At 40.5% G+C, this 23,666-nt stretch overlaps 1 protein-coding gene across 2 annotated transcripts; it reads right to left on the reverse strand.

The window, feature by feature from the left end:
* Positions 1 to 23,124, reverse strand: LOC308090597 (arrestin red cell). 2 transcript variants are annotated; one of them, XM_080435831.1, is made up of 16 exons: positions 22,967 to 23,124; positions 17,564 to 17,594; positions 17,345 to 17,405; positions 17,092 to 17,136; positions 15,726 to 15,922; positions 15,029 to 15,088; positions 14,508 to 14,575; positions 14,017 to 14,152; positions 13,099 to 13,183; positions 12,404 to 12,476; positions 11,793 to 11,930; positions 11,022 to 11,105; positions 9,868 to 9,891; positions 5,881 to 5,957; positions 4,913 to 4,967; positions 1 to 4,703 (listed from the first exon to the last, which is right to left on the reverse strand). In XM_080435831.1, the coding sequence occupies exons 1-16, from the start codon at positions 22,987 to 22,989 to the stop codon at positions 4,613 to 4,615; spliced, it is 1,248 nt and encodes a 415-aa protein (XP_080291957.1). In that variant the 5' UTR covers positions 22,990 to 23,124; the 3' UTR covers positions 1 to 4,612. The 2 variants fall into 2 exon arrangements, with proteins under 2 accessions (XP_080291957.1, XP_080291958.1); XM_080435832.1 differs by lacking the exon at positions 9,868 to 9,891.
* Between the last annotated feature and the right edge of the window lie 542 nt (positions 23,125 to 23,666).

Here is a 23,666-nt window from a genome sequence, read left to right on the forward strand (position 1 = left end):
TTAGTTCATTTCACCTTTAATAAAAAAAGAAGAAAATTAAAATAAAAATCTTGGAAATAAAAAATAAATGGCAAAACAATACACTTTCTTCAATGATTATGAGAATAATCATGGTCACAATGATGATACAATAAAAGTAATAATAGTCATAATAGTAATCATAACTGTTATAATAATTGTTTTTTCTGTCATACGTTCCACCAACAGAAATAATTTCCTGTATTATAGACATTATGGCAATCATCGCACAGCTCAGGGGGTGGCACTTTTTAAAATATTTTCACACTTAGCAGAGCTGCTTTACAAAGTACCCCACAAATGCACAAAAAAAATTAACAGAATCACAGCTCGTACAATTCACAGCACCGCTTCAAGGAGGAGGAAAAAAAGAGAAAACAAAACATGCTCCATATTGGATCCATTGTTCCCTTAAGGGTTGAGTGAAAAAGTGTAAATGAACTGCTGTCGCAGAATAACCATGCAAGTCACGGCAAATTTGTCGTTTCTCTTACACAAATTTAAAAGTAACATTTTCATTGATGTGCGGAATGAGATTCATGACTGTCTCTGAAACCTATTACAAAATGATCGTATTATTTCGAAAATACATGGCTGTAAATGGAAAAATAAGCAACCATAGCCTAACTCCAGGAAGTTTATTTTTGCTGCAGATTTTGCAAGCTTTCTTCTGTCAACAGCAGAATATAGTTTATTAGGCCATGTCATTTTGTCAGTGCAGTTGGGGACAACAACACGTTACACACCTCATGTCAGAGATGGTAGCAATTAACTTGTTAAGTAACACACAATCTGTATGGTCCCAAACTATTCTCACATAATGCCGAAAATTATATATATATTTTAAGCAAGCAAAACTAAGACCCATGCTCTTACAATGACTCATTTACTTGAGTCTTTGACAATGAGCTGACTGAACGGAATTAATGTGAGTGACTGAATGGTGACGAATAAAGAATCCTTGCTTAGAATCAGAATAGCTAACGTCCAAGAAGAGGGTAAGACCTGCACGGGTAAAAAAAAAAAAAAGTGGTGCAGTAAATGGAAAATATCAATGTTGATCACTTTTGTGCATCTCTGCATCGTTTATTATGTTCATACGTCTATAAATTGGTTGCCGTAATTTGGTTCCCATGAAAGGGCGTAATAGTCGCTTTCATGCATACCTTGAAAATGTCATTACCAATTACCTGCTTTAATGTGTAATTAAGAGCATTATGCATGGTCATGGTCTACTCTACTGTACTGTATGCATGGAGGGACTATATAGATGGATGTGAGGAAACATAATAGAGATGAAACCCAAAAGAAAAATCGATACTGTTATTTTCCTACAACAAGCTGCTTGGTTAGACTGTAATCGTTTAAACCTGAGGTGGGACCAAGTCAACCTTGCTCGAGTCACAAGTTGTTGTTGCCAGTAGCAGGGTCCAAGTCGAAAAGCAGTCACTAGAATTCAAGTCAAAGTCAAGTCTCAAGTAATTTCTCCATGTGTCAAGCAAGTCTCAAAAGTCAAAAAATTCCTGACTCGGAAATGAGTCGTGTGACTTGACTTGGCATATGATCTCTAATTTAAAAGTACAATGAGGATTCTAGATTTGCAAGAGTCTCAACTAAACAAGATGAGGAATGAACCTAACAAAAACTTGGAAATCCTACCCTATTCTCCATCACTGTTACTCGTGTAAAGCTGTATGTCCATCAAGTGGGTTTTTCCCCGCTGAAAACGCAAGGCGCTCTACTAAGAACACTCCCAAACGCCCAGAGTTGAGAATATTTCAACTGTGGGCGCCCTACTGAAAACTATTCAAAACATACTCAGGAAAATGCCTCAATGGACAAAGCTCCTAAGGAGAGGAGAAGGTAGGAACTGGAAGGAGAGGAAACAATGACATGGAGCGGGGACTGATAGATTGTGAATCTCAATTTAAAAAAACACTCACTCATTCTAGCAAGATTCTTGTGATGAGGTGAAGTATACCAAATATTCACAAATGTATACAGGCGTGAGCCTGCAATCTGCAGTCCTAAAAACACAGTAGGATTTACAGCAGATCACAGGAGCAGGAAACCACAAAACACTTGTGAAGTAAGCACGTTTCAAATGAGAGGTGATCAAAGCGTCTTCCTGTAGTTTATGTTGGCCCAAATTAATAGAAAATGTATTCGAAATATGTACTCTGATCACAAGGTCTGGGTATATTTAAATGTTTTGATAACCCTTCTATGAGGAACAATGAACATAACTATATTTTACAAGAGAGCAAGTCGTTTCATGTAACAAATATAACATGAAAGAATTTATTCAGTGTCCAATATTTTGAAGAGTCTTTCAAAAGAATAGAGAAAAACAAAAAAAATAAGAGAAATCAGCTATGTACAGTATGTGTTATCGTTTCTAATACCCAGTCCTTCTGATCACAAAACATGACAGATTATGTACAGAATGGATGACGGGGTACAAGTTCAGAGCATGGTGATGCTGGTGAAAGCCCATAAAATGTCATTAGCCAAAGACTACCGTTTTGTGAGTGTGTATGTGTGTGTTCCTTCTTCATTGCAGGCATGATGTTATGCATTTCTTGGAGATAGTAATCGATACTTATACAACTTTATATTTTTATATAGCATTGTGACATTTCAAATATATACTTTAACAAGACAGTGATAAATAATTGAAAGAAATGTTTGAATTTCAAAAATACAGCCTGATTGGAAGGAACTTAAAAGATCCAGTGATCTTGACGAATGGCGCCTTTACTTCAGCTTTCAAATCAAGACATTGTTTTCCCTACACATTTCCCATTTCCATAAAAATAAAAATTTCTAGTACTTTCCAGACTTCCACAGGAACCCTGGCCATACCTGAATGTTCTACCCGCAAACAAATTGAAGAAAAGCAGCAGGGATGCACTGAAATTTTGAGGGCCTATCTATATCAGCCGAAACTGGCACTTTCAGACAATATCCAAAAGCGCAAGAAAGTAAAAGATTCTCGCCGATAGTGCAGGCATTTAAAAAAAAAATCCCACAGCCTCTCACCTGAATTCCCTGCCACTGCCAACATCAGATACATTTATATTTGTATTCAATAAATCAAAAGGCGCACCAAAAAACAGACATGAAGGCTGTAGTTAAAGCTGTATTGTGTAATATGTTTGATAGTCTCAAGGCCTGAAATGTTCTGTAGACAAAGTTAGTGAGACAAACTTAGCAAGCGGCACCACATATTCAAAATATTATACATTCTGCTTGGTCTATGGTGGCCTATGAAATTTCCACACAAAAAAGGTGGCATGGCCTAATAAAAAGTTCCAATTCAACAGCAACTTTTTGCCAGTATGCAATACATCACTCTGCTTTTCCATTCTAACAAGTTAGCTAACAATATCCTGTTATTCTACCCACTCAGTTGGGAATGACTGGCATTTTGTTGATAGAGAAAGAACTACAGTATATTTTTTGGTGGAGCCAAATAAACAAACAAACCGTTGCCCCCATTACCTGATAAGTAGTTTATAGCATAACTGTTGTATAAGAGCAATATTACACTCAGGGTCATATTATGTTATGTTGCATATCAGCAAGTCTGTCTTTATCTTCAAATCACAGTCTTGCTGATACATAGTATATAAGACATATATTTAGATATACATTGAATGTGATATTGCTTAATTATTTTCAGGTCTTGTGACTATCAACATATTGCACAATGCAGTGTTGACAGCAAATGTTATACTGTCAGCATTTCAAACTATTAGGTCAAGTTAACCATTCACAAAATGTTGAAATGGGCTGCAAAACTTTTACCTAAATTAGACTTATAGTAATCCCTCTGGACTAATTTAAATGCTACCGTGGGTTAAAAAAAAAAAAAAAAAAGAGGAAAAAAAAGATTCTTGTCTTTTTTTTTAAATACTAATGATATTGGTATCAGCCTAGACGTTTCATTTTGGTGCTAAACAGAAGTGACACCAAATTCTGTGCTCAGGCAAGGACAGGGCCCCACTTCTGGAAAACCTTTAACAAATACAATCCCACTAACGTTTTCTCTTGTTTTGCCCTACTCCGTCTCCCTGACAGCCTTCCTAAGATCTCAGTAATGATACAAATACAAACAGGAGTGGACTGCCCATAAAAAAGAAAGAAAATCCTCCAGCATTGCTGCAGCTTAAGCAATAACCCAACAGACAGACAGACAAACAGACAGAGAAAGACAAAGATGAGCTTACACACACGCACACAGTGAGAGTAATAGAGAGAGTGCAAGAGAAAGAAAAAGAGAGAGGATGAGACAAGTTAAGAGAAGACGACGAATGGCTGAAGCAAGAGAAGAACACTTCACTATCAGAAATTACTCCAGCAAACCACCAACGCCTTCACAGGCCACTGTATGCATGCCTTTCTCCCCTCCACTGGGGAATGTGTGTGTGTGTGTGTGTGTGTGTGTGTGTGTGTGTGTGTGTGTGTGTGTGTGTGTACGAGTACATCTTCCATGTGAGTGTCTGTGCGTGAGCGCGATTGTGTATATGCGATTGTGTATGTGTGTGTGAGAGTGTATTAGCTTGCAAACGTGTTAATAGTTTGAGAGCTCCTAGCAGTCCTCGTCTTTGTCATCCACTGCTCCTTTGAGTCGCAGGCGGGCGAAGTCCTCGAAAACAAAGTCGTCATCCTGGGAGACGCTGCTGTAGGGTGGGCAAGAGGAGGGGGAGGGTAGTTGGTAATGGCAACACGGAGAGGAGGAGGGGGGGTGACATTTTTAATATATGATATATACCAAAAACAAAGCAGTCTACCTATCTAATGCGGCGATCTTACATCCAACTGCTTCTGGATAGTTTGACCACCAAACAGCTATACAATGTGTGTTTGAAACGGAAGGCTGAATACTTACTTTGTGTCAAATTCTATCAGGTTGGTGTCAATTGGAGGGTCCAACTCTGGCACGGCTGTAACACACACACACACACACACACACACAAAATGGCATGTCAGATCGTCGTTTCCATGGAAACTGCTCCCTGTGTCTCCATGGCAACTCCTTGCATGATAAGGAAGGGGCAAGGATAGCTATGGCCAGAGACTGAAAAAGAGGCCTATAGATCAGGGGGTTTGCTGGTTGATGTACGTGTGTTACAATCATCAGGACCAGTTTGAGATCGGGTCAGAACAAAAAGATGACATTTCAGAGTGAGGCTACTTTGATCACTCATTTTGATAGAAGTAATTAATGTTCAGAGCACTTAAAAAGAACCATACCGGCATCAATACATGCCATTGTCTATTCCCAGTTATAGCAATATATTGTTGTCTACATTTTGTCCAAAGTTATTAAAACATTACCAAACAAATGGAGTCAATGTTGGCCAAAGGTAACTTTGTGGTTAATAAGTCATGGATGTTCAAATTTCTTTCAACAATTATCTATCTTTTCTCCAGAGGCTATTTTTGACAAGAATTCTTAAATCAATCCACGCTTAAAATGCATAACAATAACATAATTTAGACCCCTAAAAAAGCCATACAATTATGTTTAGCGTATTGTATTGGATTATCTCTCACAATCAACTTTCAAATCTCTGCAGGTTTCATACCGTTCTGAAATTAACTGAATTCAATGACTTCCTTGAAATGCAAACAAACCAAGTCATGCTTAGGAAAATGGTCGATAGTATTGAATACTGGAATCGCAGTCAATGGACTAAACATGCCAGACCACCGGTGCAGTCCTAACTGACAGAGAGGTGTGGCATAGTCTGGGCTAAGGGTTATGGTTAGCTCTGTAGTGGTATGCGTTAAACTCAAGATATGGAAATGTCATGTAAAGACAAAACCCAGAGTGAGGATCCTCAAAGTGTGTACCTGACTGTGGACGTGATACAGGTTGTTCCACGGGTTTGGGGTGCATTAAGACGAATGGAAGCTCCACCGACACATCTCTGAGGGAAAGAGGGAGACACACACACACACAATGTGAAAGGATTGAGACAAAAAATAATAAATAGTGCCCCTCCTTGCCTGTTATGGAAAATCCAGTGTTTATTTTCCATGCCTACTGTGGTGCTGCTATGACACCTGAATTTCCCTCAGGATCAATAAAGGCCTCTCCCTCTCTTTATGCATCTTAGTCCACTGGTCGGGTTACTAAGGCTAAAGTTCAGCTACGCAATACACCACTGATGAACAGTATGAATGAGTCTAAGGAAATTAAAAGTATTTCAGCCCTGAACCCAAATCAAACTCACTTAAAACGTAACTCACTACCGACTCATAATTTATGTTCGTTATAAAAACAATACTGTACTACCTAAAGCTACACAAATGCTGCATGCAATGTAGTCCTCTACAGCTCTTTCAGTTCCTTGGGTTCTGTTGGGTTGACCACCTTGACCCTGGAGTCCTTATTTTGGTCATTATGTCATTATAAGAAAGAAAATATTTCAAGAAATTGCTCAAATCTCACAAGAGCTTGTAGATCAGCTATTTTTGCTATTTGTTTTTTTTAGATAGGGCTTAAGTGGTAAAGAAACAACACTTTTGGTAAGGCATTTTCACTTGTACGCACACACACACACACACACACACACACACACACACCCCCCCCCCCCCCCACCGAAAGGAGTCCAGTAGCAGTCAGCCAGCCGTGGGGGTCCACAGTCTCCACTAGGTGACCATCTCAAGGTTAAGATATAGCCATATTCACCATTTTAAGAGTCTGACCAGGGATGCTGAACTAAATAGTACACCAATTGACTTTCTACATGTGTTACAAGTCCAATTCTTACCGTCCAAAACTGTACTAAAATATTGTGATCCACCCACCACTGATTTCTCCCAGTAGGAGCTCATAAAACACGATGGGAAGTCTTTGATGTTTAAAACCTCTGATCATGCTCCAAATTATAATAAACATGCTTTAATCATATGAACCCTAGCATCGCTATTCTGAGGCAAACATTTGGTGAAAATAGCAGATCTAGAAGCCATCACGTTCTGAGCTTGAAGATCGTCTATTTTCGGCAAAGATATTTAGTGTAGAGGGAAAAAGGAGGGAGCCTAGTATGGACCAATAGGGGACTCCGGTCACCTAAGGATTTAAATGGTTAAAATGTCGTCTATCCATATTGAGGTCATGTCACACGACAAGCAGTTATGCTTCCCCTTTGGTTCCGGTCCAATCCGCACACCACCCACACCATCAGCAGCTTGGAAAGAAGCTCTGCAAACGCTGCACAGTAAAATCCTCAGTAACTCTGGAAGTACATTATAACAACTGTCTATTTCTATATTTCCACAGATGGATTTTTTTACTATGAGAAAGCTTGTGTGTTCGTAAGGTTTGTGACCATACAAACAAACATCACAGGTTGCCAATAGTAGCTAGTGCATGAGTGTTAATCTAAACACAAAATGGTTTGTATGACAGACGGTGCAACTGTTGGCATTTGTCATGCCCTTATGGGCAGAAGTGAAAGGAGTTTTGGCCCCTCAACATGCGATTCCAATATGGGTTTGATTGGATGTTGCGTTCATGACACACACACACACACACACACACACAGCCTCCCGTCCGTTCTGGCCTGGTGGAGATAAGTTAAATTGGAAGTGATGAAACAAATACATGAGCAGACAAAACTGGAACACAGCTGATAATGATCTTCGTGAAATTCCCTCTCCTGATTAGATTACATTTTTTAAAGAAAATTACTCTTAGTTTACTTCACTCAGCAGAACCAGTAGAAGAACCATACCCTTCTTCATAATTAATTTTAATCAAGGGAGCATAATTTTCAAAAATGCATGTCATGCTGTGTGAAAGAAGACTTGAAACTAGCTATTGAAAACAATCTTTATGAAAAGGTTTACTAAGGTAATAAAACCAAATTCGAGTCATATTTCATTGGCTTTGACAGGATAAAATGATTTCTGCAACTGCAGGAGAGAAATTTGCCACCCTCTAGGCCATTAATGAGAACTGCAGTGTTTTCATTACTTCCGCACTGGCTTCATTTCCAACGATGGAACCTTGCAGCCTGATATAGGCTTGGACCCCCATTCTGCTGGTCTGCTTTGGACAACCGTCTTTTGATCACTCATAAAGAGAAAACTTGTCAGTGGATAGTAAGTGATGTCCCAGCCATAGACAAACTTTTACCAATATATGGATGGTGGTTAGCTCTCATTTCAAGCCCTGCGTGACGTAAGAACTTGGCGAGTTCATACAAAGTAGACAATGGGCTTCATTCACTAACCTGGTCGTACATTTCGTGTATAACCTGGTCGTAAATTGTGTATATTGCATAAGTCAATTCTGAAGTACATACATGAAAGGGGGTGCAAAGCCGTGATTTGTGCAGATCACAGTTGTATCTCATTTTTGTTTCTAAGTCACGAGCGTGCTCTTATGATGCGTTTCATGAGCAATCTGTTGAGTCACAGCATCACGACGTTCAGCCCGAGATGCTCTTGAGTGATTGAATGAAACATACGACTGTGTAAAAGCTAATGGATGTACATGGAAATTTTTTTATTTGATGGTCAAAATCCACCCACAACTCAGAAATAGCTACAAATCGATGGAGAGGGCGTGTTAAAGGACCACTTCACTGATTTTCAGTATAATTGGTCCTTGACTCCTCACTATGCTCATTACAAGATTGGACTATTTCTGTCTACTTTAGTCTTAGGAGGGGGGCTGTAGACAGACAGAAGGAGGGCTGTAGACACACATAGAGAGAGAGAAGAGAGAGAGAGCGCGCTCATGATGCGTTTCATGAACCATTAGTTGAGCGTTAGCACATCATGACATTCAGCCTGGGACGCTATTGGGTGATTGGAGTCCACTCAAAACTCAATAATAGGTAATTACAAATTGAGGGAGATGGCATGTAATGGTAGCCTGGGACCAGACAAATCTGCCAGTGCAAAAAAAATATGCCCTCTGCGATTTGGGTCAGGCACCGCTCTATTGTGAATTCATTTCCTGCTCCAGAAGTCTGGGGCGACCAATGAGGGCCCAGTATTCAAATGTGGGAGACTGTGATTGGTAGATGGTTGTAGGTCTAACCAATTGCATCCAGAGCCAGTGTTTTGATCCCGCCCCCTTGGAAAAAAAACGTCCTCATAGAGGCACCAGACTCATATCCACGCAATGTAATGGACGAACTGCACTCAAAACTCATGTTGTGCTCTTCCCTGCTGATGTGCCACTAAAGATGTAGGGTTTTAGCTTTCATTCTGAAAGCAGTGAGTCACAAGCTACTTGGCTAAAGGCATACTCTGAACGTGGAAAGTTGCGCGGAAATGCGCATAAGTACAAAATATGTGCAGACCCGAGCTTAGTGAATGAGGCCCAATTTCTCATATTGATACTGATATGAAGGTAAAAAATTAAAGACAAATGAGTGTAGTCTGATATTGGTTCATTCAAATTAATGCTCTCTTATTGCATGATATAAAGTAATTTAACAGTGTTTTCAAAACTATCATTCTTCAACTGTAATTGAATTTGAAGCGTCAGACCTGGTATTGAAAGATTTCCACCAATACCAAAGCACTAAACCAGTAGTTCCTAAACTTGTGTCTGGGCCTATACTATACATCACAATAAAATGTCAGCTTATAACACAGATGTAGAACCTTAAGTTTGTAGTCACTGTGAAAAATGAGAACTAGCTTCTTTATTCGGGGTTTTGAAGTGAACACACCACATCCAAGGTTCAAATAAATTAAATAACTTTTAGGTGATTTAAAGATGCCCAGAGGAACCAAAATTAGGAACTACTGATTTAGACCAGACACATGCACACTGCACAGAGAGAGAGGTGGTGGCTGGCCAGTCAGATTTACCTCTCCAACACGCCACTCAGCAGGCTGATGCCACCCGGGGAGGGAGAGGGGAGGGCAGATGCACGCATGGAGGGACGGACAGGGGACAAGAGAGACACAGAAGAAGCCACAGGAGAGGGAAGTTGAAATGCGGAGGAGAAACAAATAACATTCACAGCCCAAAATGGGGGGAAGGCAACTGAACAGAGACGAATGCAAGGTAAAATGGGGAACTACAGTATACCAGAGCATGGAAAATGCAGGCCAAAGGGGGGGGGGGGTGATAAGATAACATGGCAACCATAAACCAAGAAGGGCATAAGCAAGTGAAACAATGGCACGCCAGCAAAGTGTGGACGGCAAACAGGGGTGGAGGTGAGATTTTGGGCCAATAGGAAATGTTATGACTGAGTTTACGCTATTGGAGAGATGGGGGACAAAGAGTCAACTGGCGCCATTGCTTGTTGCATTCACTTCCTGGGAAGTGAATAAAACGACCATTCCTGTTGCCTTCAGCAAATCATTTCTCACAAATGATGAATCACATTACAAGTATAGACTTGTGTATATGAAAAACTTGTTTTAGTGTTTGTCACATAAAACACAGTATACATTCATAAACAGTTAAGCATGTCCAAATAGTAGGTCAATTAATAAAGGCTAACTATGTGTAGAGCAATACATCTTCAGTCAATTGTATTGCATTGCTTTTTGGTAAAGTAGAAAATATTTGAAGAACAGCACAAGGGAGTGCAATGAGTGTAAATGCTGCTAATATATTGAAAAATACGTACGTACATGCATGCACACAGCTTACTGCCAGGCGAAATGCTACATACACACTGTAAGATCTGACATGTTTTATCATGTTGCTACTATAGTGTATAATATAGTAATATATGTATAATATAATGTGTAACTTCATTGTTTTGTTTTTAATGTAACTAGACGAACCAGATTGATATGGTAGTACAGGGTAATTTCTACAGACCATGGATGAAAGAAAATGTAAATTGCTGCCACCTTTCAACACTGCACAGCAGAGTTTGTCCTGAAAATAATGTTTTCCTACACGAGAAATATTGGAGAGCAAAATTATTTCATTGTGTGTCACCACTGTTATTGTGTGTGTGTGTGAGTGTATGCATGTCTGTCTATCAGTCTGTCTGTCTTACCCTCCACGCGAGACAACCAGCTTGACTTTGACCCTGTAGGACACCAGGATTCCAAGAACCTCCTTATTGGTGACATCCTTCACACTGGGATGGACACACACACACACACACACACACACACACACACAGAGATGGAGTCGGTCAAGCATAACTGGTAGTTACAGTTTAGATAGATAAGAATGTTTTACCAAATCCCGCTGTTTACCAAGCGTCCAATGTGTTGCTGCTGTACCGGTGGCGACATGTACAATAAAAGGAGAGAAGCGCCGTCTGGCTTTATGGATGTGTGCACACTGACTATGTTTTCCAAGCTGACGTAAAGGTAAGGGACATGCCAATTTTGACTGTATACCTGGACACAGGCATTGGTGTGTGTGAGAGAGACAGATAAAGAAAGTTGTCAACCATGACAGTGATTTTGTGCTCATGTATTAGCATTTCATGTCCATTTTGTGTGTTTGTGTTATTGTCAACTCATATATTAATATAATCAATTTTCTATAGCTGTCAGTGTGAGGTGTGTGTGTGAGAGAGAGAGATTCTTTTGATAGCTGTTTGTGATCAACAACGAGACCCAGAGTTAGAAGTTCCAATGTTTAATTGCGAGGCGCAACATGTTAGTATTTTCTTGCTAGTTTTTATTATTTAACAACATTTATGAACCGTTGATTTCAAGTTATTAATAAAATGCATTTTATTTCATGTGTTTTTCCCGCCTTACTGTACCAAGAAACCTTGGTAACACAGAGGATTTTACCATGCATATCTTACATTGTAGAGGAGGCCAAGTTGGTGTCCTCATGTTTGAGTTTGCCATCCAGGGCCAGGCCTCTCTTCTCCCGGTTCTTGTCCAACGTTGGGGTCAGCGTGTAGACCTTACAGAACGTCGAGCTGGACGACACCTGGTCACTGGAAGGACAACACCGCAAGGACTTACAGTAAGAACAGCGGTTCACAGTCAGTGAGTTCTGCTGTAAATCAGTCTCTGAGGCATCAAGCTGAAGCATGAAACTCCTTAATGTTCTGAGCTCAGAAGCGCCTCCTGACATCCGATAGCGAAACGGGTGGAATTTTCATTTCGGAAAATGCAAAATAAAAAAACAAAACAAAAAAAATGAATGCTCCAAGATGAGTGAAAGCGTTTTTAACTTGTGTCTATTTGAAAGTGATTGATTTGCAACAGAAATAACACTATAACAATAACACTGTTCATTCAGAGAGGGGAGTGGATCAGCTTCAGGGACATCATCATACCACAATGCGTTAACAGTTGGCTTGGCTTGATAAATATTCTATTCTCTACATAAAGAGCAATGCCAGAGGTCAATAAAAACCACTAGGCTGTATAATAAACCTAGTACATGACTGTGAGAATGACTTACTCTGCTTCCAGCTGAGCCACTGGACACTTATACTGGGCAGTACTGAACAGGCAGATATCTGCATACTGACGGACTACAGAGAGAGAGAGGGAAGGGAAGAGAGAGAAGAGGAGGTCATTACGCGTTTAGACCGGCTGTGCACACCCATGCTTTTACATAGGCAAATAATTTGTGTTAAGCTGTGACCGGTTCCAGGTTTGACTAAAGGTTGCATAAGTGAGTTAGGATGTACGAACAGACTGTACAACATGTTTAAAAACCTTAATGTTAATTACAAATAATTGGTAGGAGTTACAAAGTCCACCATGTCTTGTAATACATTTAAGGTCCATGTTAAATTGTTACAAGACACTAATACAATTAGATCCATATTAAACTGTTACATGACGCATACCCTCTCAGCCAATCGGGACACAGAGATATTCATTAATAGTTCTGTATTGTGGCTGCGCTTGACATTTTTGAACTGACAAAAACAATGACAGACCGACCAACCGTTAAGAGTGGCTTATACTGGCTGCTTGGTCACAGCTAATAAAAGAAAATCAGAAACAAATGAGTGCCTGACATGGGGAAAGAGAAAGAAAGGAATGCAATAGAGAAAGAAAGGAGATCCATTCAGGGAGACAAGACGGAAAGAAAAAACAGACAGAGACTCAACACAGGTTGGGACTGGCGTCGCCACAAACATTTACCAGAGATTTTGACTCTCTTGACAGTCTTAGTGGAGTTGTTGGTGACATGAACGTTCACACTGATAGGCTCTCCATGGTAATACAGCTGCAAAAGAGAAATACTTCAGATTATGACATGCTTTTATGATTAAAAGTGGAGTACAACAATGTTTTACAAAATATCATGACATTTTAAAGGGCCTATAACATAATAGTGAGAAAAAAACACCACTCATCTGCCAGTAAACTTGGGTGAGGTGCTGGAGTCAAAATGAAGCCAGATGAACAATTAAAAGGAAGCCTCACACACTCAAAACTGTGCAAAATTTAAAAGAAAATGATATAGATAGCAAGCTTTTGGTCATAGACCTTGATGTTCTTTTAATTAATTTTCTAAAATTTTGGTCATTTTGGGGGTTCTGTGATGAACCCCCAAACCCCTTCTACATAACAAAAAAGAAAGAAAACTTTGAAAACTATATGGGCATATTGGTCGGATCGTGGTTGTCTAGAACTGCAGATTTCAAACCGGGCACCGCACTCCCTCTGGTCCCGATACGCCATTTTAAGGTTACACCTTTATACAAAAAGGGGCTTGCACACTGAAATATGAAAACTGAGGCTCTTTACTTACAAAAGTGCAAAAAGTGACATGGTGAAATAAAGTGACACTGAGAGTGGAAGTTTCTTCAGGCCATCATCAACACTGAATGCAGGTTGCCCATGTTGGCTATAAGTAGGCAGTAGGCCTATTTGAGGTTTCACCTTTGACATCTGAGAAAAACCCATAATATTTCCAATTACAACAAGAGGGCTCTGATCCTTAAAGATCATCCACGCTGGCATTGTTTTCACAGAGCTCTGTGCTGTAACGTAATTCCCTCTGTAAAAGACGACAAACCTCAGGAAGTGCGTGCGTGAATGCGATCGAGCGTGTACCTCCTTGTCCAGTGAGGCCTCTAGGTGAAGGGATCTATCCGACATGAGGAAGCTGCGGGTAGTCTCCACCATGGGCTGAGGACCTGGCTTCTCTGGAGCATACTGGACCTTACGTATGACCAGACGCACAGAGTTCCTGCACACACACACACACACACACACACACACATCATTACATTGATATCAACCATTATGAATGCACACATAATGACCTAAATGCTGTAGACTAGTTTAGCATCTTGCAGGGGCTACATACTGCAGTCCTGGAAAAGGTCCAACTAATTGTTTTGCTACTTTATATCAGTGGTTCTCAAATGTTTTCATGTCAAGGACCCCATCTGAAAATATGTTGTAAATCTTTTTAAAATGATTGAACTTTTTAATTTTTTTCAACCAATTTCCCCCTAGAACCCCCTCAAGGACCCCACTTTGAGAACCAATGCTTTATAGACATGTGTTGGAACCCAGACACGGGTAAAGTGCGCCGTTACCGTTTGTGAATCTTCTCTTCTATTGACTTGGCACAGAAAGCTCGGATCTCAAAATCAACACCACAGGCCTAAAAAGGACGGAGCAGAAAGGGCAAAGAGAGGAAGGAAAGGGGAAAAACAAGATATGAGGGGACATTTGCATTACAATGGCCTGGAAACTGAAAATGCTGGGTCAGCACCCAAAATGGGTCACAGGCCTACTGCTGGAGGGTCCCCACATGACATCTTTCCATGACTGACCAGAGACTACATTTATCATTTGGGTCATCATTTGAGAATTTTGAACAATTGACCGATCGATCAATAGATCTATCGATAGAACGAACGATCGACACACATTGTAATAATGTGTGTGTGTGTGCTCATGTATACAATTTGTATGTTGCCAACTTTCCATTCCAGAGGATTTATGCGACCTTTCTTTGTTTGTATTCGTCACCATAGACACATCATTTCACACAACAATTTATGTAGCACTTATTATATTATAACATGCAGTATATCCATTTGTGTCTTCTTACCTTTCCAGTGTCCTCTGGGCCAGGCTGTAAAGTGACTGAGCAGGGAAGGTTCTGAGGAATCTAAAGTAAGGAGGGTAAAAATAACAAATGTATTTAGAAAATACTGTAAAGAAAAATGTTTGGCCAGTGAGATAATTATTCCGCCCATGCTTCCAACTTATTTGGGCTGAAATTGACTCTGAAGTCAAAAACTCCAGAGAGCCAATTCAACTGTTCATTTGTTAAATGACAACAATACAGGGCGACACTGAAACCTGGGGGTTTTGTCAATTTTTTTATAAATATCATGCCATCTTGTTTGTGTGGGTGCTGGCATTTGCTTACATTTGCCCCCAAGTGGCAGACAGGGGACACCTAAACAGATTATCCCAGAGCAGAGTTGAAAGACATTACTATTCAATGGCAGATTTGCCAAGTAACAACTGAGACATGATGTCAATTTCCTCCCTGTTCATTTCTGTTATTTATTTTTTGCTGACCGATTCAGCTGGGTCTTCATCATCAAGACTTTTCAGGGTGTTATAAGCCTGTCTCACAGGAGTGTATCTTCTTTCTGCATTTCCTCACTTGTACAAATACACCAGAATATAACAAACCAGATCACAATTATAAGATCAACTCAGACTGAGACCAACGGTTTCAGAGGAGTGTGTGCGTGTGTGTGTGTGTGTGTGTGTGTGTGTGTGTGTGTACTCACAGTGAAGTAGAAGGGGTGTGCGTGTTGGCCAAGTTTCTTGAGAAGCCTCTCCTGTAGGCGGCTGTTGGCTTTGCGCTCTTCGGGGACGGGCGGAAACGCTTGGAAAGTGGAGATGTACAGGTCCTTCCGGAACGACAGGCCCAGAACATCGAGGTCCTCGCGGCCATAGCGGAATGCACATGTCAGGGTGACGAAGACTATGATGAGGGGGAGCGAGGAAGAAGAGAATGAAGAAAAGGAATGTGAAGAAAAAGGGGAACATAGAAGGGAGGGAGGAAGATGACAAAGTAGTTGGGAAGAGGGACAGTAGGAATAATAAGAGGAAGAAGACGGATGAGGAAGATGTTTTAGTTGCTCAAGGGAAGAGATTGGTGGAGGAAGGGGAGGAAGAGGGTGAGGTAGAGGAGGAACGGGAGGATGACGAAGAGGAACAGGCCAAAGATGTAGCACAGTTTGATACGAGGAAAGTCCACTTCATGATTGCTCTCACATCCTGTTTACTTTTAACCAGCGATCACTTGGAAAGCTAATAACTCACTCATTTACCAGGTGGACAGTATGGTACACAGCAGCTGTCAAGGCAGTATTACAGAGACATTCCAAAGGACAGTGTTGACTTTATACAGTATTTAAACAGTCATAAAATACACAGCAGACGCCATAAATATTGGCAAGTTTATAACATAAAGACATAATTGCTTTCTGTAATATTCATTACCGTTTCTCATAGCACACTCAGTGGTGTTTGGGTGAGTTTAGATTTGGTTCAAGATCCTGATGATTTTTTTCTGTAAGACTAGTACCGTTTTCTTCTGATAAAGATAAAATGTGAATTATGATTTTATATAATATCATGCATATTGTTTTATTGTATTAGAGAGTTCTCTTTTTGGGTCTACATTTTCTTCCATTCGTGTGAATGTGTGAACACAATAAAACACTGAAAGAGAAAATAAGGGCCAACAACAGGCCAATGCAAAGCAGTTTCAGGTTGGGTCAGGTTTTGCTGAAATAAACAGTTAAACAGGCTGACATAAGAGAACTGCGCAGGCAGACAGCCACAACAAGGAGAATCCACCCTTCATAACAATAGCTCGTAACACGCATAGTCCCTCTGCTCCACTACAATGGAAAAAGTGATTTGTTTATATGCGTTTTGCACTTACAGTTTGTTGATACACCCGTGTTAAGTGTATTATATTTTAGGTTTTCTTTATTCAATAAGAACTAAAAGAGGATAATCGTGTATGTGCAATACTTTCAGCACACAACTCAACAGTGCAATCCAATGCAATAAGAACCACTGAAAGTTAAATGCTGCCCAGTGGCCCCTGAAGGCGGTGGCAGCTAAAGGAAGTTGCCCTACCTTTCCTGTCCTTTAGATATTCGGGGTCCACCAAGATCACTCCATCTGTCAGGAGAAAGGGAGGAACAAATACCACAGTGACGCTATGCCCTGGCAGATTTTTTTAACACTGTCAACTCTACCAGTGTGTTTACATGCACACAGTATTCTGGCCTTTGTTTAAATCCTACATAACAAATGGGCCCATTGAGGACATGGGAGTTGTTTCCTATTCTAAAAGATACGTGAAAGCACTGTCCCACTTTTGACTTACCTACTGCATCCACTTGGTCCAAATGATCCACGAAGTCTCTCTTTCCCAGGTACACCGTTACCTGCAGACATGGACCAACCATAAGGCAGCGTTACGACTCTTGTGGTACAGAGACTACAGACGCAAAGTCACATTAATTTTCAATGTCTAGTATGGAACACTTCAATATCCTGAAGTTCTGTAACATTTATGTGTGTATGTTTATGTATGCCTACTCACCTTGCAGTTGGGGCTTGATTTCTTGAAGACTCTGCAAGGGTATGACAGAACAGGGAGGTGGGGGGAGGGTGGGACACAGATTGATGATGTCAGTGAATAGATTTTGATGTCAGTGACTTTTCTGTGGTCTGTTTAGCATGGAACCTGGCATATATCAATTAAATAAATGTAAAATCCTGTCCAGTACTTTTATTACTAAAGAGAAGGGGAAATGTTTCAATGACGAGCCTCCCTCTAGCCCAGAAGTACTAAGAAACATGAGGAGATTGGTCATCAGGCACAAATCCAGTGGGAAATTCACTTCCTACAATCTACCACTGTAGAGCAACTACAGTCATTGCAGATTAAAAAAAGAGATTAAATGGATGTCCCGAGCCGATCAAGGCATATTTTAATTGATTGGTATCAGCTATATTAAGCCTGATCATATTATGATCCTTTGTATAGCCTATCTTACCACACTGCACTCAGTCTGTGCCAGCTGTCATACAGCAAAGCGTCGTAAACACATATTATCTACAACTCGCAGCAGCAAGGCATGCGTTTTAAAACGTTAACAAGCAGTTAAAATGTCTGCAGTGTAACTATTTTAAGTTGGGAAATGAAAGCAGCCCAACAGCCACTTGTAATGTCTGCAATGCTAGTGTTGTGCGAGGAAGTAGTAACAGAGCTACTTCAACACAACCAATAAACGGTGGATAGGAGAAAAAAAGAAAAACATTTGAAAGATCACAGGCAACTTCACAAAGGCCTCTCAGGCAGACGCAGCATACACTGGGGGATACTTTCCTTGAGACACCGACAACCACCCCCCCCCCCCCTCCCTCCAAACAAAAGAGAAAGAAAAGAGGGTAATAATTGAAATTATCGCTTTGAAAGAACAACCGGTGTGGTACAGAATGTAGGTTTTCAACATCGCTTTGGTCAGTGGAGACAGGAAACTCTCGCAGAGCAATGAAGTCACTTCCTGTAACAATTGTCACCACCATATACAACAGGAACAAACAACCACAGTGGTCTTATTTCTCTACCGACCGACTGAGCAGCAACCAACGTTGTTAGCTTACAAATGATGCATGTCCTTCAGACACAAATCTAAATGTTTGCATTTGACCAGGGCGGTCAAAGTGCAGAGCTGCAGTCCCTAGAGCAGAATTGTGCTCAGTTTCATCCCTAAAAGACAAACACATGCATGCACACATACTGTACACACAGGGAACAAACCTTTGACCTTCCATTTGCAGGACACTCTCCATGGCTACAAGGCCACCCTGTCACCCCTAATGGTGAAAACTGTCAAAACACTGAAAACACACCAGAACTAAGCATCCAACCTCCCTCACAGCAACTGCTAGATGTGTGTGTGTGTGTGTGTGTGTGTGTGTGGGGGGGGGGGGTGCAGGCATGTGAGAGGATGGCTAGCATTAGTGTGCTGTTTGGTAGTTCGATATCCGTGTCACAAAGACATGACTGTGATGGGAAATGTTGCAGTGTGATTGTGTTTGCATGCATGCATGAGCATCTTTGACTTGCTTGGTTGTGGTCAAAACTGCACTGTCAGCGCAACGGTTTCAATCCATCATAGTTTGATAGAAAGCTAGGAGTATAGGAAAGGCATACTAAAAGAGTTAATTGGCAAGCGAGTTCATTGCTTCTACTAAGTTAGGGCAATAGTCCTACAGTATATCAAATTCTATTTTCATTCCTCCCAAATCCCAATACTTTAGAGTGTAGAGGAAATATATCCAACCAAACGTATTTACTGTAGGCTTTATCTCTCTGCTGCTTCCCTTTTAACCTGCGTTATTCAGAGGTCTGTTTTCAGACATAAAACATGGACCTACTGTTGAATTGTGTATTCAAGATGGGACAATATGGATAATATTAAAGTGACATGTCATTTGACCCGATATTGTGGTCCAACTCTCACTGCTTCATCCACCATGAAGGACGCCACTCTCTGGTTCATCTCTGGACTAAAAGGTTATTTGCAAATAATGTTTACACACACTTTTCTTGCGGTCTGTGTAAAGTCCCTTACATTGGTAATATTCAGAATGTGCAATTATCATGTATTCATACAGTGCATATTGACGACAGGACAACGACGTTATCCAGTTCATCCTGACCACACAGTTCAGATAACCATCTAGCTCAAGGGAACAAGGTCTTGTCCAGTCGTGCCTAGACAAAGTATTTTCAGGTTGTGTAAACACATTCACATAAGTAAACAGCTCAATGGGTTCACAATTCACATTAGATAAACCGGAGAGACACAAAAAGGTTTCAAGCTTCAAATTGCACATGCGGTACATGTGATCCAGAGTCACAACAAGGCTTAACAACCTTCTCATTCTTATGCACTATTACTAGCTATGAGCAACATTAACGTCAACTGGAGTTCTTATCAACTGGGTAGATGTTCTCAACATTTCACACCAAATCATGGCTTTTTTTTTTTACTCCTAGTCACTGGTGACACTCACCTACTACCCAAAATCCTCAGCTGCAAACTACAGGAGAACATTCTTCAACTCTCTCTGCACGCACCAAACTATTCACTGGCGCTCAACAAACTATAAATTAATCATAACAAGCAGCGTATACAGACATGCACAGCTATAGAATATGTCTACAGTTACGGAATACTGCATGATTGTCTACCGTTACATCTTGTACTGACCCCGTTGCACTGTATGCAAGAAGGCACCGCTGTCCTTGGACCATATCTGCCAGAATGTAGGGTATGAAATGAATACAAGTCACCAGACAAATGCTGCAGGTAAAGTTTGGCTGTGGTGGGCAAACTCGTCCTCTAGCCACTTTCGTGAGTGACCAGGCCTACAATCATTATTTCTACAATCTTTTTTTCTTCTTTGCCATTATGTTATGCTGATGTGGATACGTGCTGCAGACTTATTTTCATTTTAATATTTTTTTTCATTATCTTAGTTTTGTATTATTGTCATTGTATGCCGTTTTAGTATTTTAGGACCTCACATACTTGCATTTTGCTTCTTGTACCAGTATGTGTAAACCTTGATTCTTGATCCTATCCTATTATATAAATATACAGCTAAACAGTTAAAGTGGAAGCTGTATTTTGGTATGAACATACTACTGTGGCTGGTGGAACAAAACAAAACAAAAAGTTATTTCCTCCCCTGTAAGTGAAACTGTAAATATCTGTATGTTAAAGCCTCTGCAGTGCATTCTTTTTAATGTATGTGTTTAACAAATAAAGTACAGGAAATTCTGATTCTAACAGATAGTGGTATTCAGTGGTTAAAGGCCCACAACGTAAATAATCTCTCAAGCCTTTTTGTGTTTTATCCTTTGGACCTTTTGACAGATATGTAATTTATGTTCATTGTTCATGTATGCATTTTTGTCATTAAATACTTCAATCAATCAGTGAGTCATTCACCATCTCATGGAGACAGCATGGCTTGCATGCACTGACTCTTCAATCAATTGGAGCACCCTACTATAGGGTGCTCCAATTGATCAGGCACAGATATAAATCGGCTTATTTTTACTCCAAAGGACTTTCGGTGATTGTCCAAATTACCAGATCGCAAAATCTGATCTTTTGATTTGTTTTAATTAGAGTGGTTACACAATTCTGAAAGTGACACTTGATATACTGTACACTTAAGTATAACACTGATATACACTGAATATTTGGAAGGCCTATTCAAAAGTGTAATGAGTTTTATAATGGACAACCTAAATCAGTCCACTAGTCTGCAAACGAAGACAGTATCATAATGGATACAATAAGATGTGTAAGACCTAAGAACAGACAGCCAGTACAAATACGGTAACTCTAGTAGCAACAAACAAAGAATAAACATGAATCCTGATCGGGTCACCCCACTGTGCCCCTGTTGCGCTTGTTCTGTAAATGTGTCAGCATGTCTTTACACCATCGTCACCAAAACAAATCCCTGTGCATTCATAGACTTGGATTAAAGTGACTGAATTCATGAGTCCAATGCAAAGAGGTAAAGTAGGTGCAACATTAAGTGCATAATGAAAGGCAGCATACAACAACAACAACATACAAGTGCATAATTGTCTACCTGTAGAACCTCTAGTGACATAGGGATGCCTATTGCAATTCCAATTCGATATCTGTAGTGTATTGTGCACTGTCCCTTTTAAGCATAAGCCTAATTTATGACAAAGTAGACCTATAAATAAGGTTTGTGTCTCTGCACCAAGGTCATAAACACATCCCTTGATGGCACTCAGACATTCTGGCATACTGTATGTGTTTGACAGAGTCGTTTGCCATAGAAAAAGAAAGGGGGGCGTCGGTTGAGGCACAAGTTTTACATGTCCTGCCCTTGGACTATATTCCATGTAAAACAAGTCACGTGCACAAGTTAGCAAGTAAAACAGTGCAAAGAAGGGCTTCATATTTGTTTACATTTTGCATGATGCGTCTCATCCAAATGATCCCCTCTGGTGGAGATGATGATGCTTTAAAGCGGGCGTCATAACAACGTCACTGTGATGTATGAAGGAGACACCCGAAGGAATGAGCTATAATAAATTAACACGTTCCTCACATTATGCTGTGTACACTTGTTTCCCCCCCGTGTGTCACATCAACTAGCCGAAAGGTCTGTTCTAAATTGAATTTAACCATCTTAAATCAACCTTTAAAAAAAACGTGCAGTTTGTCAAATCGTGCTTTAATGAGCCATCATTATGATCAGGATAAAGGCAAACAGTCCGATGGTAGTTCTTACGTCAAAGCAGCCCTGGCTGTGCTGTCAACGAAAACGTAAAATACTGACAAATAAATCACAGATCAGCACAAAACAAGGCATGTCAACAACGCGCAGGCATTTCCCCTTACATAAGATGATGTCCACTATAAAACAGAACTGGAGACATGGGGAGGGGGGGGGGCATCATCCTTGTGATCAAGTATGAGAATCTACCTCGTCATTCACCAAATCAAACAGTTTACATTAGACACGTTTCCACCAAATCAACCCGATATCATAAATCATCATCACAACATCACCACCACCCATAAAGCTAACTTAACGTTAGCCCAGGGCAGCTACAGCTAACCCCACCCAGCTGTGCTAAAGGGCTGCCTGTATAAAAGCAGCGTATGATTATCATTTAAGCATGGTTATGAGGCACAAAACAAGCGGTGTTTTCCCTGCGATTTCATAATAATAACATATAAATAATGATGATCGCTGTGGTTGGTTTGGGGTTGTTGGGGTTTCTCCCGCTCCGATGGGGCGCAGGACGTTACATTTTATCACCCTAGTCCCAGGCAGCAGCAGCTCGGCTAACATTATTAGCAAAGTGCGTGAGATCAGATAGAATCCAGGGACTATTAAAGGACTAAAGGAGAGGGGGGATCCGTCCTACCTGGTGCCCGCCTTGTCCCCCATCTCCTCGGCAGGCCGTGTTGCTGGAGGAATCCCAACGAATGAGCCCCTAGATAGCAAACTAGGATCTCGTCTTTTTAAAAGAAACTGTTTTTTTCCTCCCCAACACCGCGATCTTCCTGCACACACAGCTCGCTCACACACACGCACGTACGCTAGTGTTGCCAGCTTCTGTGAGAGAAATAAGCAAGCAGGTCTATGAAAACAAGCCCAAAAGAAGCGACTGTTTTAGTCTTGACTATTCATAGGCCACATGAGCAACTCAGCTATCTGAAAATAGCAGATCTGCTACTTACTTGTAGAACTTCTATTAAAAAATAACAATCTTGAAATAAAATGTGGAATATTTGGAAGATTTTTTAAACATTCCATTTCCAACAACACAAATATAATACGGGGCTCCCTGGCACATGTTTTCAGAAGGGGGATATATAGGGACAAATACATATTCATTTGGGGGTCCATGACATAATATTTGAGAACCACTGGTAAAAAATTTTATGGAAAACCTTTGGAAGCTAGCCCAAATAAGCAACTACACTTTAGAAACAAGCCCCAAAAAACCGCAACCACCATATTGACAAGCAACCTTACAGAAAAAGAAGCACCAGAATCGCTTATAATAAGCAGACAAGGCAACACTGACACAAACTAGCTAGTATGCTAATTTGATGTGGTAC

The sequence above is a fragment of the Gymnoscopelus braueri genome (genome assembly GCF_963280865.1).
Source record: "Gymnoscopelus braueri genome assembly, chromosome: 8".
Lineage (NCBI taxonomy): Eukaryota > Metazoa > Chordata > Actinopteri > Myctophiformes > Myctophidae > Gymnoscopelus > Gymnoscopelus braueri.